Source organism: Antennarius striatus, chromosome 7 (assembly GCF_040054535.1).
Source record: "Antennarius striatus isolate MH-2024 chromosome 7, ASM4005453v1, whole genome shotgun sequence".
Classification (NCBI taxonomy): domain Eukaryota; kingdom Metazoa; phylum Chordata; class Actinopteri; order Lophiiformes; family Antennariidae; genus Antennarius; species Antennarius striatus.
The window spans coordinates 19,881,671-19,902,071 of NC_090782.1; the positions used below are offsets into that span (position 1 = coordinate 19,881,671).

A 20,401-nucleotide genomic window follows, 5' to 3' on the forward strand; every position below is an offset into this window, starting at 1 on the left:
ACAAAAGGATCTTCGCAGTCAGAACTTTCTCCTTCTATTCACCTGCGACCCGTGTGTGTGTCTACATGTGGTTCTCATCACACGCTATATACTGTGAAAAAACAGAAGGCCCACGCCACACAGGCAATAAATGAAGCACTTTTTAGTACTCCTGGCTATAAACCAACCCATCATAATTTTTAACAGACAGCAGAAATGTTCAATTTACACAACAAGCATTTCATTTCCTCCCGAGGTGTCAGACGGAAACAGTGGTCTGACCTAAAAACAGCTCAAAGAAGCCGTGGAGATGAGAACTCTCCCTCACTGCGTTCAGTTTCAGTCAGAAAACAACATGAGGCCCACAAACAGGAACGCTCCATGTGTGCAACCTCAACCGTCTGTTGATCAGCTTTGCTAACTATCAGCCGTTTGATAGATAATGAAAGTGGTTGATTGACTTTGATGTTAAAGTAACGCATCAGTGGTGCGTTCATGTGTTTGTGTTGCAGGTGGGTGGCGATGCGATCCCCCTGGGTGGGAACAGCAGCCATAGCTGCCTTAGCCCTAGCCCCCCTCCTCTGAGATCATCCTCTGTTCAAATCACATCAGTGTGGTTGTGTGCCAGTTTCCTCCCGGTTTATCCGTGAAGCGACGGAAGCAAAAAAACCCAAAAACTTTAAACGCACCGCTTCTCAAGCGGTAAGAAAGCGTAACGAGACAGAACGGTGAGCGCAGACGGACGTGTGGGATCATCTTTCAGGGGGAACAGAGCGTACCCTCATCAGACAGGAAATGTTGCAAATCAGTACTTTAACCTTTATTTCGGCGTCATCTTTTCTGGTTCATTGGTCTGTTCTTCTTAATTTGACTGTTTTGTACAGTAACGGCTTGTTTGGACTGAAATGTATTAAATAAAGACATTTTGCTTTGAGGGACACTGAACTGAGCGTTTACTGCCTACTGAGGCGGTCGTTACCTCTTCTCCTCACTGAGCTGTGGGTCAAGCCCTGACCCACAAACCTCTGAAGCGAATGAATGAACGTGATGATGTAATCTCATTGTGTTGTTATTTCTGTGGGAAGAAAGAGCAGCTTCATCCCTGCAGGCTGGTTAACAATCATTTTATAGTAAGTAAACGGTTACACAAATCGAATGTTGGGCTTTAGATTTGTAAACGGATCCATTTACTCCTTAATTAAAATTTTCTATTCTTTCATTGGACACTGTGATGATGTTTTAGTTGTTATTTAGAAGATATGAATATTACTACCTTGAAGCAACAAAAATTAATATGCTAGATGTCTGTTGTTCGCATCTGTGATGATGCTGGATTTTCTGACATGATTTAATAGCACCAGCTTCTCAAACCGTTTGTGTGTGTGTGCAGTGATGAGCGTGCACACGGAGCAGTCCTACGCTGATGTACAACAACAATAACTGAATGCACAGGAGACACGAGAGAGAGAGAGAGAGAGAGAGAGAGAGAGATAATGACGTGTCTCCTGAGAGTTCCACCACCTCCAGACTTTCCGTGTTGATTTTGAGAGTGGAACACACCCTAAAACCCACCATTACTTTCACCTCCGTTGATGTCTGCAAACATTTTCGCATCTCTTCCACCGACTTGAGACATTTGTCATATTTTCCAAGCTTCCTGTTTGTGGTGCGACGGTTTGACACAGAATCCTGTAGATTAACAAAACCAAACCACTAGAGTGTTAAAGTTTAGAAATGAGTTCAGTGAGCGGAGGCCCTTTGCTCTGAAGCCAGACTTACACCAATATTTAATTTAAAAGTCTGGCGTTAAAGTAACAATACAGATTAGAGTAATTATTTTTCTACTGGTCGCGTAACAACAGTTTTATATTTTGCATCTGTGAAACTCAAGAGTTCCTTCTAGGTTACACATTAAACCAGAAATTATTGATTATATTCACCAACACCCTTAAAACACACAAGCACTGCAGCGTGACTGTGTGGTGAGATGCAACGCTAAACTGGCCTGTTAGAGTGACGGCCTCGACTCAAACACACAGATCCACAGTAATGATAATCACACAGAATCCCCAACGACATGACCTCCGAAAGCCGTTTGCGTGTCTTTGAATCTGTTGTTTCTTGAGTTATTCTAGTTAAGCTACAATAAATAGTGTATCTATCTATCTATCTATCTATCTATCTATCTATCTATCTATCTATCTATCTATCTATCTATCTATCTATCTATCTATCTATCTATCTATCTATCTATCTATCTATCTATCTATCTATCTATAAGTACGGGGAAATTACCTACAACATCACACACGCAGCACACACTTCCAGTTTCACTCATGATTGATAAAATTCACAACTTTCATGAAGGATACTACGCTTCAAGTCGATGTTTTGTTTTTTTTAATATCACATCTGAATAATAAGCTCTCTAATCTACTCAGACATTTTTCATTCTGCTAACGCCTCAAACATCACACAGAGATATTACTTCATGAATGGTCAAAACCTTCCACATAAATATTCATGACCATTGTAGGGACAAACCAGCAGGTAAGGCGGTTAAAGATGCTCAGTGCCACAGGAAATGGAACCGGGCCCACTTTTAGATTTTGACCTATATCCCTGAAGCAGAAAATGGAATTGGTCACACACCTCTGAGCCCATATCTTACACACACACACACACACAAACACACACACACTGCAGTGCTGTACTGTCATGTCATTGTGGGTATTCTGCTTCAAGAAAGAAGCCGTGTGAACGAGTGTGTGGACGGCGACCTCCGCTCACATCAGGTGGACGTCCGAGAGTTTGAATATTAAAATGAGGACAAAACCAAATGGGCATGTCAGGAAAAAAAACTAGGCCACGGGATTTGATTACCCATGACAACACACACGCACACGCACACGCACACACACACACACACACACACACACACACACACACACACACACACACACACACACACACACACACACACACACACACACACACACACACACACACACACACACACAAGATCTCCATTGAGTCCAAATTAAGGCGGTAATTGAATCAAACTGACAGCCACAAACAACTAACTGGACTGACTGACTGACAAAGCCCTGTAACCTCAAACATCAGACGTGATTTCAGTAGAACACACAACACACCCACACACACCCACACACACACACACACACACACACACACAACATACACACACAACCACACGTAAGAAGACAATATCTGCCTTGTGGAAACGCACTTAGTATCTGTCAGATGTCCTGAGTATCTACACACAGATGGAAAAGCGGCAAAAAGAAGACGATAAAAAGAAATGAACGACCTTTCCATGAATTAAAATGATGGTGAGTAGGAATAGTTGAAAATGTCACGAATCAGAAAATACCCAGCAGAAAAAAAGGGATGGAAGACAGGATAGAAGGGAGAAGAAGAAATCCAGTAAAAGAAAGTAACGGGGGTGGGGGGGTCAAACCTACCACAGGTCTGGGGGTCCTGAGAGGTCTCGAGTGGGCGACCAAACAAGCCAAGGTGTCCTCCTCCGCCGGCCGCTCTACAACATGAGCATCGTAGGCTACCATGATGGACACCTCCTGCATCATCTTGACTCCTCTTGCCCCCCCGGCAGCAAGGAGGAAGACAGGATGAAGAAGACGGAGGAGGTAAAGTGGTGGAGAAGGAAAACGGACTGCAGCTGACAGCTTTTGTTTCTCCCTGAGAACAGGAGAAGGTGACTGGCTGCTTTCAAGAGTCCCTCGGGATCCGGGCCCCGCCCACTGAGAGAAGGAGGGGTGAGGTGTGGGGGGGGGGGGTGAGAGGGCAGTACAACACACCTGTTTGTTTCTCTCTCTCTCCCTCCCTCGCTCGCTGTAACGCTAGAAGTGTGTGACAAAGGACGATGAGTTTGCTTTTTCTTCCTCTCCACTAAACACCTCCTTCCTGTACGCCCGCTTATCGTTTCTCCCTCTCTCCCTCTCTCTCTCTCTCTCTCTCTCTCTCTCCCTCCCTCTCTCTCTCTCTATGAGGTTACGAGAGATAGGAAGGAAGCTGTCAGATCAACGAATGTCATTTGCAGTTGCACATCATTCCGACAGTTAAACCCGAAATGTGAAAGCAATTTCCAAGGCTATCGCATATAATGCCTGAATTCTTTACCAGCCACCCAAAGGACCCGGAGCTAAAAACTACCTGACAACCACACCATAATGATAGCAACAGGCTCCTCCTGTTCGTCCCAGCAGGGGAAAAGCATCAAAAACTCCCACGAGTTGATTTTATTATCTCGCTAGCGCTGCGTGTTTTGTGTCTGTGTTGTTTTCTCTTTCTAACCAGAGAGGAAATGGACAGGTAAGGTAGATTTATGCCCTAATGTGACCCAAGAAAGTGTTTTTTTAGCACCAGCCTCAGAAATAAATCAGATTCAAGTCTTCTGAGGCCCGAGACATTTAAATGAATTGGACTTCTAGGCACTTTAAGGGAGGTGTGCAACGAAAAAGGAGAAAAAGGAAGCAGCAGCAAAGGGAAACCCGAATAACATGCGTTTAAATAAACATCAATAAGAGCACGTTAGCATGTTACAATGGATCTAGTGAGTTGCACTGAATAATTTAAATAAAATACATGAATTATTGAAGCATCATAAATAAAACATAATTTTATAAATTATATTTAGAAATACAGAAATGCTGATGATCTCTTTCTTTTACACTATATTGTATTTTTTTAATGTGATTTAAGAGACAAAACAGAACAGAGTAAAAAAGGGCTTTAATTGATTCCAGTTTTCTATTGATAACACAATGTGGTTCTGAATCACTATGAACAAAATAACTAAGGAGTGTGAAAATCTGCACCGTGTTGATATTTAAACTTATAATTTACCCAGGATTCATGGAAAATTAGTCCTATCTATCGAAGATATCTAAGAACTGAACTAGAGACCAGTCAGATTAAAGTTTTATTCACTCGCCTGTTGTTCCTGAATCCTCCAATATAGTTACTTTGACACTGTGACATCCTCTCATAATCTTCATATAGCCATGTAAATCATTCATTAGGACACTTTATGTTTCATTGTCCGTAAATGATTCTGTCTTCCACTTTCTTTTTGCTCCTCCGTCTCTAAAAGCTGTTTTATTGGACGGATTTAGGAAAAACCAGATTAATCTGTGAAACCTTGGACAGAAAATGAATATGCCACATTTCTCTGCTGGAGAATCATCACTCCAGTGGATGCTTGAGAATGTTGAGAAATTTAAATTCTTCACATAATCCTCCCCCCCACCATCACCACCACCCCCACCTTCCCGAATAGCAAAGCCACCCTGTTGGCCATTGTGTTCATCAAGTCAAGGTGCCAGTGAAATTCTTTCAATGTTTTAAGCAGCTTACAGAGTTCGGCTGATCCGATTTAGACGTAACAAAATATGTAAAAAGGGGGGTGAACAGAGAGTGAAACGTCTTGAACAGGCTGGTTCTCTCTGTTTTCTTTTCACTGGTGGGGGTTTAACATGGTAACACCTCCAACACTTTTCCAAGGACAATACTGTGTCTACTTATCAATCAATCTGAAAGTGCTATTTAACCTTACGTACAAAATCTTCCCATCTTTTAAGTGGATTTTCCTCTACCCGACCACAGCAGTCTGGACAGTCAATATTTGTATAGTTGTAGCACCAGCTTTGAGTCTTTCCTGCTTATTTTCTAGAGCTAAAGTTTGCTAATTTTAACTGAATATAAACTACTGTACTGTGGAATGTTTGGGTGTGACGAATGATGTGAGTGAAATACTTGATTAGTTGATTATTGGTATTGATTACGCTAGGGGAAAAAATGTTGGCATTTCTGAGTAAGTCTTGTTAGATTGCTATTGATCATTCTTATTACTCAGATTACTTTGATCTTATAATCACTTGTGACTGTATTGTCACAACTGTCTGACATTCATAACAAAATATTGATTGAAAAATTAGACGGATAAGGACTGGTAGGATGGGTCTGGTCTGGTACAAGATGATGATGTGAGGCTTTGTGGCTATAGCATGGCCGGATAGGTTATTTGATGTAGCAGCGAGCAACACATGACATGCTGGGCTGCTTTGCGGTGGTGATCTAACTTTTAAGGAAAGTAATCAGTGAAAGGAAAGAAAAGCTTTTGCATAATTCTCAGGTCTATTTTTATCTCCCTCTCTCTGACTTGCTCAATATACTTTTATCTACTGGGAGTGTTCTATTTTAAAAATTGAAAGAGTGATTGGTTTGAAAATGAGGAAGGAAGGACAAAGATATTTTATGGAGAGATTAAACCATCAGTCACACACAGCATACAGTTTTTGTGTAAACGCGGCTGTAAGGTATGAAGTATTTGTACTCTTCTCTTTCGTGAGTATACTGCATCCTGAAATCTCTCAAACAAGGATGTAATAATATCAAGTCTAAGGCTCTTATCATTCCAGCAGGCTAAGGAGACTGTCTGTTCGAGATATTTCTATGAACTGAACAGGAAGTGATAGAAACCTACAACTCCAAATTCAACACTCGTAGTTTATAGACCACGCAAAGCTAACCCAGAACAAAAAAACACAAGAAACTAAAGAAGAGTGGTGGAGTGAATGAGGAAAATGAAGATCAGCGGGGGGTGATGAAGGTTTTCCTGCCGTCATCCCATCAGACAGGCTGTAATAATTCTGTTCATCCGTGAGAAAGAGGGTCCATAATCCTGTAAATGTTTACCCATATGGACAGATGGCGAGAAACTGGAGACACACAATAAATCTAGGTCCTGCCATACAGGGCGAGATCGAACGGTACGATGAGTATGAAATTTATGTGATTCATTAACTGTAGTCTTCATCGCCACCGGAGCACAACCTAAAAACGTCTTCTCAAATTTCTATGAAACCTGATGGTCCAAAAGTCCAAAAACTTGGTGCAGTGTTGGATAAAGATCCGAATCCACTATCAGTTATGAATCATGGTTATCTCATGTTCCTTCCTACGTGTTCTCTTGTACAACATGAGTCCCATCGTGAAAGACTGTACATCTGTGGGTTGTGCAAGACTGCTGTAGTGATACCAAATAGAGGATGATACACGTTGAGTAACAGCAGGATATCCTGTGTGTAGAAAATCACAGAAAGACATCAAATGTAGGAGCATCGCCGGCATTGAGGGACACGTGTCCTCCCAGCATACCAGAGCACAACACTGCATCTCAGGCCGCTGACACACTGAAGGGTTCTCAAGCTTAGAAAATCAGAAAATGTCAGAAAAATACCACAAATCTAAAGTATTAACTCTGAACATGAACAGAGAGCAATCAGTGGAGAGAAAGGGAGAAGGGATGGTTATCTCTTCTTTCCTTCCTCTGTCAAAATAAACACACACACACACACACACACACACTTCAAGAACACACACACACTGCTCACATTTTTTTTCACTCTCTCTGGTGACCTTAGCAAATTCCATACATGCCAGCAGCCTCATTTATGTCAATAGGGGGTGATAACAATTGCGTGTACCATAATTTTACAGGCTACACAACCTGATGAGCTTTACAGAAAACTCTGATTAGCATAGTTTCATCCGCAAAAGGGAGATGAAAGACAATAGGCATGGAACCAGAGGAGAAATATTCTGTCATTAAATAATTTGGTAAAATGTACCCGCAGTTAACAAAATTGAGCTTTATGGAGCTTTTTCATCAATAACAGCTGCTTGTTTGGGCAACAAAGCTGTTGTAAGACAAATCAACACAATTATGATTTATGAATCTTCGAGCTAAACAATAAGTTGAAACTTTTTATTTAGTTCTGTGAAACTGTCGAGAACGAAAGACTCAGGCAACACTTCACCATAAATTCATCTGTACCAGTAACCCCTCACATTGTCACCCTGTGTACACTCTTTCCTTTGATTAAAGATGCATTTTAAAAAATCCAATAATGACCTGAGCTTATTTCATCTTTTCTGTCCTCCAACATGGCAGAGTTCCAACCTTCCGCAAAAGCCTTTCATTTGGGTGTACTTAGTTGAGTGAACAAAGTTGTACACTGAAATTGGTCTATTTAAATATAGAAGTATGCAATTTGGGACACAGCAAGAGAATCCCCATACTGCAAGCTGATGGTCCGAAACCTTTGACCTTTCTTTTAAAAGCTATAAGTGTAAGGAAGGCAACGGGATTCTCTAATTTGATCAGCACTCCAGAAATGCTTATGTGTTCATCCATCAATGCACACCTGTACAAAGCTTTTAGGGAACTCAATTTTACAATTAAAACAAGATAAAAGCATGGAATAAAAGGAATGCAAATAAACATAGCGCTTGATGTGGTCCTTACCTTGATGTTGCAGGCCTGCTCCATAAGCCTGCGGGCGTTCTCTGCAGCTCTGTAGCGTTTAGGGAGCTGGACTCTGAAGAACTTCAGAGCCCCTTCAAAGTCGGCTTGCAAGAGGTCTTCTTTAGATGTCTGGAGGCACGAAGAGGCAAGAGGAGAGGGGAGGTTTCAGTGGGAGATAAGACACATTGATATGGAGAGTCTGACATGGAAAGCAACTTGCACTTTCCAGGCACTTACTGTTATTCAATATCTACGTTTAAGAAAGAAAACACATGTCAAATTTGCTGAAAGAGGTGTTAAAGTGCCTTATTCGTTATAGAATCTGTTAAGATAAACTACAATAAAGTGCTCAATGACTTTCAAAAAAGTACATTACCTACAATGTGCTGCGATTCTGCTTGTGAAACATTTACATATTCATAACAGATTCATTACAAGTTTGTTGCCTAAAATGAAGTTTTAAAGCACTTGTCTCTTTAAAACAAGCTTCAAATGATCTGAAATACTGAATACAATAATAACAGCTGGTGCTGTCTAGCTGCTCAGTCGCAAAGTTTGTGCTGGGAAACTGTCAGTGTGAAAACTCAAGAGTTGCTTGACAAACCGGACAGTTTTGAGAAAAGTGGCGTTTGTGTGTGTTAAAACACACATGCCAACAACACCATCTTGTGGTGCAAGGAAACACTGTCATGAGACTCTGTCCAGACATTTTACTCCTAACATTGAATGGATAGACAACTTGGACCCACAGACTTATTCTGTGAATCTTCAAATTTTCTTCCCCGAGCTTTGACCAGACTGAACCATATTTGTCTGATAATTGTCAGATCTTTTTGTCTGATATTTGCACTTCAGGAACATTGTTTTAGACCTGAACCCAATTCCTTAAAGATTCAGATAGTAATCTCCCATAAATATCATACATTAAACAAATTGGCTCACATACATACATAATTTGAAATAGAGACAGAGGTCAACTTAAAAATGTTTAAATTTCAAATGAGGTTGATGATTAGAGGCCAAACATTTACCACAGTCCAGTTTCAGAAACAACTAAAAACAAATAAAAACCATTCCTTCATTACTCCAAACAAACTATCCTGTCATCAGCGTAGTTTTTATGTTTTCTCTCTCTCTCACCGCCAGCAACTTAGGGACGAAGAGTCGGTGTCCCATCCCAAGAAGACCCATCACCCTGCAGAAGGAGTCGCCTGAGCCCTGACTGCTCTCGGCCTTCTCGTCTGCTGACCCCTCTCCCTCCTCCACCGCCCTGCGCACCGCTGGAAGAGGCAGGTGAGGGGTCAAGGCGGGCATGGTTGGAGGAGTGGGTGGAGGAGAAGGTGGAGGGGACGGCGGCGGGGTAGGGCATTGTGGGGGAGAGGGGTGGTCCCACTCAGGGGCCAGGGTTGCAGATGACTCCAGCGTGTCGTCCAAATGTCCAAGAGGGTTTCTGAATTTGGAGGTACGGACTGTTTCACAAGCCAAGCTTCACTTTGAGGACAATATTGAGCCACGCTGGCCTGGTGAACGGGGTGACCGACTTTTCGGGAAGAGAAGGTGGGAATGCCACATAAGGAGGTGTTAAAACAGACTAATGTTTAGGATGCCATTGAGAAAAGCAGCGTCAAGATGCTCAAGAGCGCAGCAACTCTGCAGATACAGCCCAGGCATCCGAGGCATGCAACTCTGAGACTCATCCAGTTCTTTGGACTTTTGGAGAAGTGGTCACAGTTCCAACGGAGACCACTCTGCCTGTACAACTGTCAGAGCTCAGAAGCGTCCACAAGGGCAGAAAAAATAACAGTCAGAATATGTATTGACGCGTTCGGCATAATGCAGAGTCCTCCAGCTACCTGCCAAACTCACTTTGAAATCCAGTCACACTACCCACTCTCATCTTCTCGTGCCAAATTCCCACAACCAATTGTAATCCAGTATGCCGTTGCCTAGTAACAAAGCTGCTCAACATGTGGGCTGCAGCTCTGGTGAGCAGTGAGGATGGATAAGAACTCCTTTTATATTTTTTCCTTTGCTGTCAGACTTCAATTACGGAGACAAAAAAAAGATTACCTTTAGTCTGTACAGCAGAGTCACCCTAATAATCCAGAGTCTTTACATGTGAGATAACATATCAGAACAGTCAATACAATTTGTGCCCTTTATCATACTGGGAGGCTGCACCTGGTATCGTACTGACAGGAGTTATGGCTTTTTTTTAATATGTAAAATTTGCTGAAATTAGAGTCTTAATTGTTTTATCTTAAGAACCCCAATCTAAGCCTGAGCAGATGGTCCAGACCACCGGCTGAAGTAAGAAAGATGTGCCCTGTTAGGATGGAAGTAGGGTGGTTTTCTGTTTTCAAGAAATGATATGTTTGTGTTGGTTTATGTCCGAACGGATGCTGAACTTGTTGAGTCAGAGCTAAACCAGTGACGCATGAAAGACAAGCTGAGTTTGGTAAGAAGTAGTTCAACGGAAAACAGCATATCACGATCGCCTATCGGTGTCTTTGCTCTTCCTCCTCACAGATGAAACCCTCTGACCTGATGTCTGATCCGATTCAAATCACAGAGCAATAAAAGCACAGTCCAGTAATAACACCAGCATGGACTCCAGTGACTATCCCTCCGGCAGATTTCCATTAGCAGCCACCGCCAGGCATCCGGTCTGTAGTGGTCAGTAGATCCTTTAGTTGGGAAGCCAACTCCTTCAGATGGAAAGTCAATTTTGCTTCTCAACAACCAAGACTAAACGTCTGAGTGGTTGCATAAGTGTGTATGTTCCTATGACAAGTGATGATTCTGGCCAGCAGCTTGGGTGAGGCAAAGCGAAGAATCCACACAGTGTTTCCATCCAGCGCTTCTTTCCTTTGCACTCTGACTTCCTTTTTTCCTCTCCCTCCTACACTCTCTCTTTGTGATGCTAACAGCTAAAGGCTACAAGGGGTGGCTCCATTGCAGAGGTTTGGGTGCTGGCGAAAGGAAACGTGTTAGAGAAATAAATAGACAGCCAAAACAGAGGAGAAGGCGGAGGTAGACAAGTAGGATGTGTAGATGATAGAGAACAAGGAACTGTGGATCAGAAGAGGCTCCAAGCAGACATCCATAGGAGGAAAAAAATGAAAGAAAAAACCCCAAAAACAAAACCACAGAGATGTTCTCCTCCAGGTCCAGTCCAGATTGTTAATGCTACAGCTTATGCTCTTGTTGTGATGTGGATGGCGGCTGCTAAGCAGGAGAGGGAAGTGAACACAGACGGAGGGAGGGGCGATGAGAACGGAGAGGAGAGCAGGATGGATGGAGGAGGGAGGAGGGAGCCTTGGGGTAGAATGCCGTAATGCCTGACCAATGAGAGGCAAGCAGTGAAAGCCCCTTCCATCCTCCACATATCCTCACACACACCACATCGTTCTTCCTCTGACAGACAGGATATTACTGTTCTACTAGGAGGAAGGTTTTTAAACAATCAACAGTTCATAGTTCTCCTTTGTTATTTTCTTTTTTATAATTGTAAAAAATATTATTGGCTACAGCTGCAGTGACTAGTCAATTCATTAATTTATTTATTAGAAGAAAATCAATTGCCATCCATCTGACAATCAATTAAGCAGTTCAGCCATTTCTCAAGCAGAAATATCACATTCAATGCTTAAAGCCTTGATTTATAGTTTTCTGTGTTGTTTATGAATAAAAATTAAGGTTTTTGAGATTTAAACTGTTTGGCTGTTCAAAAAGGCAATCTGAATGTCACTCTGGGCTCAAATGAAAATTACAATAATCAATTTTACAGAATGATCGTATAAAATAGCATAATAAATATAATCATGAGTAGCAGTAATTTTATTGGTGCAGATGTTAATGTTATCTTTGTACTGTAGTCTTATTATTACTGGCTTGTGTGTGTGTGTGTGTGTGTGTGTGCGTGCGTGCGTGCGTGCGTGCGTGTGTGTGTGTGTTGACAGCCTGTGTCATCATTATTTCATTTTCATTAACTGCTTCTTTCGCAGTTGGAGCCTATCCCAGGGGACACCACAAACATATCTGATGGCACAACAACTAGTAATTCTCCAAAAAATTGCTATGCAGTTTGGTTTAAGTCATATTTTTAAAAAAGTCAAGCAGATCATTTCCACAAATGCAATTAAAACCCATATCAACTAGTTTTTGTTGAGTTTATTTATTTTGACATGATTATTTAGATTATTTTACACTTTTTAGTTAGTTAATAATGTAATTTTTAATTTTAAAAAATTCTACTTCACCACTATACTGTATTATACAGGATATCCATTTCGCTATAATTACACAAATAATGTATATTAAATAGATGTTAAATTGAAACACAATGCCATACCACTTCAATAAACAAAAACAAAAACAAAAAAATCGTAAGTATATTTGCATATTGGTAAGATTCTAATCATGTGATATGGTGTTATGGACAGCTGTTGTAATAAAGTACTTCATGTGCATGACTTGGTATAAAATCAGCTCTTCACTTCCAGGTGTAGATTCTGATTTGAACAGTAGGGGGCAAGAAATACCGATGAACAGCGTCTGACTCTCAGATTGGACTTTTACTCACACACAATTCCTTTTCTGCACCATAGCGCCTCCCAAAAACTTTGGTTTGTATCAATAATAAAGTGAGTAAGAGGCTCACAAATCTACTGCATGTTTGTTGCATGTTTGTTGTTGAATGTCTGAAATTTAGGAAATCCTTGTGAATGAAAGAATACTAACCTTGAGCAGGGCAAGGGCAACGTTGAAGATGATGTTCAGACCCTGGAACAGAAGAAAATTAATTGAATTGATGTGGAAACAGGTAGCAAAACCCTCAAGGGGCTGTTACTGGTTTTAGTATTTACCAATTTATTTCTGATAAATTAACTCGAGCTTTTTGTTAGGGCACTGGATTTTAAAGCAATTATGACTGCACAACACAGTGCACAACACAAGACAGCTAAACTTCCACAAAATTACTAGGATGTTAAAAATCCCAATAGTGTTAATGCCAACAATACTCCTATTTACCTGAAAGACATTTAATTCTTAACTTCATTTAAATTATTGCTTTCCCAAAATTGTATCAAATTTGTGGACATTTGTGCAACTTTTAGCAACTTAAAGAAACAACCCAACTTATGTAAGAATTTTTTATATAAGTCACCGATTCACTGACTGTACTTTAATTCTCCGCTATTTTTTTCCTTAGTTTGCTTGTATGATGCCTCTATTTTGCACAGAAAAGAAAGAAAATATAAAGCTGATATCAGCTCTGCATGGGAATACTTGTCTCCTTGGTCTGCGTGACAACCAGTTCACATGGCAACACAGAGCTAAAAATATCTGGACAGCTCTAAAAATAAATGGAGAAAGAGAAAAGAGAGGGGGAGTTCTGCCTTCACACAACATTCTTTGTAAGCCTCAAGATGGTGCTGCAGCGCTGAGGCAGGAAGCTGAGGAAGAGGAGTGTTTGAGTAAGACAGGAGAAACAGAGAGGACCACAGAGAATGATGACAAGACCAAGACTGAAGTGAATGACAACGGCTACACAATGAGAAATAAAGCGCTGAGCAGAGTTTATGGATGAACCATTTTGCAGGCTTTTACCACCTCAAATCAAAAAGTCTTTGTTAAAAATAATTTTTGGACAGCGCTAGATGGTTAATTGTCGCAAAATGATATAACTGAAGACGATTGCATGAATCTGGGACTCCCTGCTAGTCTGTTGTATACTGTAGGTGGTCAAAGACGAGACCTACCGTGTCTATATATGACTATAAAAAAGGTCCATGGGGAAAGTGTAGAGTTAAGAAAACCAGTAAAAGATTGATCAAAGTAAAGTGCTGAGGAGACTTCAAAAGGAATGTTAGAAAGACTACAGCAAATCAATATAGTTCAGCCAAAGAACAGAGTTGGGGAATGTAAAAGAAAGAAAACATACAGAGAAACGATACAGAGCGCAACCAAGTCAGGATGATAGATAAAGGAAGCAATAAAAAAGCAGAGAATGATGATGGAATGAGGTGGAGGAAAAGGAGGACACAGAGAAAGAGAGATGAAGGAGATGAGAATTCTAGTTTAAAGTACAGATTTTCCATTTTGTGGCTCAATGGGTGAGAAAGAACAGGGGAACTCTTAATTGTCGAGTCATTAGAAAATGACTGTTTTGGGTCTTGTCGCTTCTTCTGTTGAGGTTGGGTGTGTTCCTCAAAGCTCCATCCTTGGAACTATTTTACTTCAGGTTAATATCAACTATAGGTAATGATTGCTGTCCATAAGGACAAAAAGTTGTATGCTTCATTTGTTGCCTAAAACATTTATAATAATATAGTATTTTTATCAACTTTCTTGTTTAAACAGTATTTACATATTTACTCATATTTTTTCCATATTTACCTCAGTTTTACCAAACCAGATGATGGCATTGTGTGAATCTCATATTCATTACTATTTTAATCCATTCATCTAAAGTGCTGCTGAGTCATTGAATGCATGCTATGAACTAAAAAAATTCACTCTGAGCTATCCAGCGGTCAGATAAAATGCATTTTATGTAAATAGCACCAATTCACACAAAGTTATCTCAAGGCAAGAGGATCAGATCACACTCTTTGCTTGACAAAGACCCAACAACCTCCTATGAGAAAGCGGTTGGCATCACTGGTGAAGAAAAACAACTTTTAACAGTGTGTGTTTCACAGATTCAGATCATCAAGATGAACACTAGTTTGCTTTCAACTGATGTCTGAAAGAGATTATAAAAATGTCAGCTGGATTTTTTTTGTTCTTTGATCTTGTACTGAAAAAAAAAAGAATCACTCGTAGAAGGGTAACATTCAAGAATATAAAAAACTGTAACATTCAAAAATATGATTTAATACTGTGTACAACCAAGAGATCAACTAGTAACTTGTTAGGAAAAGGTCATCTAAGAGGAGCTTTTGTGAAAATGCTTTAGAACAGAAACACTGAAGTGATTAGTATGGGGCTCAGTGGTCCTAATGCCATTAACTTGGTGATCACATCAGTCTTTAAAACCCAGATGAATGCATTCTTATCGACCATATTGAGAACACGTAAAAGCAGAGGAAAATGGCACCAGACGGTTTCTAGTGTTGATAACAAAGCTCTCGACTTGTGGTCACTGATACATGACCGTAGTGTTGATGCACAGCTGAACCAACCCTTCTCTCTCTCTGAATTCTTTCTTTTCTCTGTTCCCTTTTATTTCTACTTCCTCCATTTTGATGGTCATCTGCTACTCCTCTTACTTCCAAGAGCCTTCTTTTCTCTACCTCTTTAGAAAGGTTGACCTTCTGCTAATTGGGCTCTAGATAACGTCAACCAGAGTGTAGTCAAACTGTACCTCACAGAGCAGCAGGTCAGTGATGTGAAAAACCATGCACAAGGGGAACTTGGCAGTGAAGAGAGTGAGGAACCATTGTGATGCATACATGTGTGCCTCCAGGTTCAACTCCTGGAAGTGAGACCAAAGGTCTGGGATCAGTTCCTGCAGGAGCAGAAAGAAGAAAACCAGGGGGGAAAAATTGAGTTAAAAGAGTACAAAAATATAAAGATATGACCCAGCTTGTCATTTCAACATTGCATTATTTATTTTTACTCATACATAATTAAATCGTCTCTTCTCACTGAGATGATAATGTATTTCAAGAGAGCTCCAAGAACAACACAAAGTTAAAGAAAGATGTGCACACATCAACACCGGGTTCCAGCTGCCAATTAGTCAGAAACACCGTTTATATATCAAAATATATTGCTGAACATGCAGTGCATACAATTATATATATGTACATACACACACACAGATGCACACATGCATGTAAAGAAGTGAGACATTATATATTAAACAAAGCACATACTTTCACAACAATATACAATAATTAAAATGTGCCAAGGATGAGCAATCTGACCTTTTCAGAGTGATGTGACTCATCTAAAGTGTACGACTGCCAGAATTCAACACTGCTAATGTTTTTATACTATTCTGTGCACTTGTTTGATGAGGGGCACTGTATTTCTTCTCATTCCTGCTTATAATTCTCTTTTACAGTTTTGACTACATTTGAAGAAGAACGGAGCTGCAGCTTTCAAGTAGAAAAGAGCGTCCTCACATCCGTGTACTGTTAAGGATTCTCTTTACCAGGTAGTAACTCAGTCTGACCTGATCTCACTACGGTACAGAGACAGAAACTTACATTTTCATGAAATTCTAATCAATTTTTTGAACTAGAAATATGTTATGAATATTCTAACCCCCCCGAACGATACAATTATGGAACATAATATTGTCCACAACATTTAAAATGCCAAAAACTTACCTAGCTTTATAGGAAATTACAAAATCATTTCAAGTGTATTTGTACTGTGAAAAACATTTTTTTCACCAGTGGCACCAATACAAGTAACTCCAATTAAAAAAAAATAAAAAAATCGAACTTTAATTAAATGAAAGATTTGAAAGGAGCTCCATTTTCAAAAATATTTTCTAATGGAAATTAAAGGTCCTTGAAAATATCTTCTAAAAAAAGGACAGTTTATGTGAAATGAATGCGAATACCAGGGCAAGTAACTTTTCTCAAGACATTTAAAACATTTGTCACATTAATACACATAATAAATAAAAACGATAAAGGTAACCAAAAAGAACATTTAAAAAGAAAGACTGTAACCAACTTTTTACCCCATTAAAAGGTACAAAGTTTCTAAGAAAGACACGGAATTACATTGAAGCAGCAGACAATTAAAACTGAGTCTCCTATCCTCTGTCCATCATCTGCTCATCCTACACATGACAGGAACACCTTATCAGTGTCAATGCTGACTTTCTATTGTTTATTCCTGTATTATAAAATAATACTTAACTGACCTGCATCAGCCTCTCCAGCTGGTAGAACTTGCAGTGAAGATTCTCGAAGTTGTTTTTGTAGAGAGCTCTGAGGCCGTACTCGTACATGATTTTCACCAGCACACAGAATGCCTGTTCTTCAGGCATCTGAAACAACATGGGCAGCCATGAAAAAAGGTTTCATCAACTCACACCCTGAACAACTGGCAGCATAACATGAATCTGTTCACACAAAGAAAAAAAAGATATTTTCATTGGATCACCACATTTGATGGTCATGCAGATAAAAAACAAACATTTTCTTTATTTTTAGCTACATCATGGTACTTTAAGGTACAGTGATAACACCAAAGAAGAAATGGAAAGAACCTGTCCAGTTCCTGTGTGTGTGTGTGTGTGTGTGTGTGTGTGTGTGTGTGTGTGTGTGTGTGTGTGTGTGTGTGTGTGTGTGTGTGTGTGTGTGTGTGTGTGTGTGTGTGTGTGTGTGCTGCTTGGATGAATGGAGACAAACACGTAAAAAGCTTTAAACTGTTTGTGTGCGTGTGTGCGTCGTGCGTGCGTGTGTGGTTGGGGGAAGTATTTCTTCTTCTGCACAAACACAATAGCAGACGGTTAGGTGATATTTAATCAGAGTGACAGTATGTGTTTGGGGCTGAATGGGCTCCTGCAGGTAAACCTGAAGCCCTATTAATATTCCTGACGTCTTCCTCTCCCTCCTCTACAACTAGTCTGCCTCCTCCTCCTCCAGTATAACCTCTCTGTCTTTTATTGCTACTGTCCCCTTAATCTCTCCTCCTCCACCACAACTTCCTCCAGTTTTCATCCTCTTTGACTCTTCTTTTTCAACTACTTTTCTGTCCTGTCCATCATGAGGTGTGTTTCCTAAACTCATCCACAGCTTTCCTTCATGACTTTTCTGCGACTGCCCTTCCCCCTACCTCCTCTTGTCCACTCCTCTCTTCCTCTGTCTTCCTCCTCTTTAACCTCTGCTGCTTTTGTTATCTGGACCTCGCCCAAACTTCCATCGCTCTTCCTTTCGGGATGCCCACCTCCACGCGTCTACCTTTCTGTCTCTCCTCCATCTGTCTTTTAACGCCCTTCTCAACTAGAATTTCTGCTGTGTCTTACACAAACAAGTTCCAATAAAACATGAAGAGACAGAAACAAGCAGAGCAGAAGAAAGCAAATAATAATTAAACTTGAATGTGCATGGCATGGGGTATTATATAGCACAACAGTTCTTGGAGATTTTTGTATCCCTTAATGACCTTGACAATAATTGTGTGAGAATGAATGAACATCTTGCCGCCTCATTCTCGTTCCTCATTTTCTGCTGGGACTCTTCGTCTATCTCATTCCCTCGATAAATCCACATAATTCTCATATAAACGGTTTTAATTCCAATGGTCAGCAACTTTTTTTTCTCCATCAGAAATATTCTTTCCATCTCCCTTTTTCTCTTTTTCTTTAACCTCAATTCAGTCTCCTGCATTGTCTGGACTGCTTTATAACACCTGGCACAAGCTGACAGACTTAATTTCTAAGAAGCAGACAGGTGTAGCTGCAGCAGCACAATGCAGACATTTTCTCTGTAAAATGTTAACCTTTTAATTTGTTTGACTGCTCTTCTCAAGGGAGGTCTGCCGTAGGGAATAGTGGAAAAAAAGCTATGTAATGGTTCTTAGTAGCAGACAAAACAGCAAAAGCATCAATATGTCAGAAATGTATATACTCAAATACCTTTAATAACCATTCATGGTATGAAAAAAATTATATTCTCCATGTGGTTATCAATTAGGTTCACTGTATGGATTCAAGTTAACTCACATGCAGCAGGAGTACAGCAGCGAGAAATGACTGACCCTGGCAATAACCAATTTCTTCATCATACACAGAATAGGCCTGCAAGAGAAAAACAAACGGGGAGAGAAACAATTCAGTTCAGTTGTGCTTTAAGCAACGCGTCTGAGGTCAACGACATCAATAAAGGTTGTTAGTAATACATAAATTAACATTGTAATGTGAAAAATCTTTGTGCATCTTCGCGCCAATTTAACACCGGCACAGCATTTTACAAACTGAAGATATTTCATCCTCTTTCAGATCTTTTATGAAAAACCAAAGTCATAACTTATTCATCAGCTACGAAAAGTCAAGAATTTAAAAAAAAAAAAAAGAAGAAAAATTTAATTTGTCAGTGGTGATAAATTAACAATAGTAATTTCTGGGACAGACAAGTGACCTCTTGTGTCATGCTGGAATGTGATGCAGCCAGATTGGTTTTAAAGTGAGGATCAGTAAATCTAGAAAATGATTACCTGGAAACAGAAATCACGTGACTGTACAGTGTGAGTGATTTGACCAATTAGATTGATTATCTGGGTGCTGATGACATCCTGGATTTATCTTAAATACTTTACCTTCACCATTGATGTGAAAACCCAGTTACTCTGTACATCACACCTAAGTTTAAGGCAAGGCTTCTAGTCTCATGTGAATATAAAAATACTACCCAGAATTAATTAATAAGGCTTGACAAACTTCACTAATTATTACAGCACTGCCCTCTTAACACCTCTTCAAAATTCAAGGATATAAAAGAAACAATTTATGCAGTACGGGATTTTATTTTTTAGATGATACAGAAAAGAGGGCCCCGTTCTTATTCGAGTCCAAGCAAACAATAAGACACACACAAAACACAGCATTTTAAATATAGAACAAAAATGCACGAAACTGGCTTTCTGTAACAGATCCTGGCCTCAACGCTTTGGAGTTCCATGCAAATTAATCCCAACACTGGTCAGTAAAATGGGTCTACCTGGTATTTAGCCACTTTTCAAAATACTCTTTTGCTGATTTTCGTCATAAACACTTCTAAACACAAACATGTTGGGCCGGCTCCAGTTCAACCCCACAGAACCATGCAGTCACGCCAAGCATTAATTTGTTCCACTGGAGAAGCTAGGGGAATTAGCATCTTATACTTCAGTACTTAAGGGAGGACAAGAGTCAAGCTTTTGTTTATCAGTCAGTTTAACTGCAAAATGAAGAAGTGAAAATGATGCTATAGATACTTCCTGTTGACTATATGCAGTGGTTGGATAAATAGAACACACATCCAGGGAATGTGAACATGTGGCACAGTAGTATTTCTAATCTGGTAAGGTCAAGAAAAACTAGTCTTCATCATCTATAAG

The 20,401-nt window shown here is 40.1% G+C and overlaps 1 protein-coding gene across 3 annotated transcripts in view; it reads right to left on the bottom strand.

Annotated features, from left to right (window-relative positions):
• Positions 1–20,401, bottom strand: part of rabgap1l (RAB GTPase activating protein 1-like) — an 85,112-nt gene that overhangs the window by 5,901 nt on the left and 58,810 nt on the right. For all 3 annotated transcript variants that reach the window (XM_068318780.1, XM_068318781.1, XM_068318782.1), the window contains exons 15-19: positions 19,029–19,103; positions 17,223–17,348; positions 15,702–15,845; positions 13,073–13,114; positions 8,330–8,458 (exon numbers count right to left, since the gene is read on the bottom strand). In XM_068318780.1, coding sequence (XP_068174881.1) covers positions 8,330–8,458; positions 13,073–13,114; positions 15,702–15,845; positions 17,223–17,348; positions 19,029–19,103 — 516 coding nt within the window. The remainder of the gene's footprint in view (positions 1–8,329; positions 8,459–13,072; positions 13,115–15,701; positions 15,846–17,222; positions 17,349–19,028; positions 19,104–20,401) is intronic.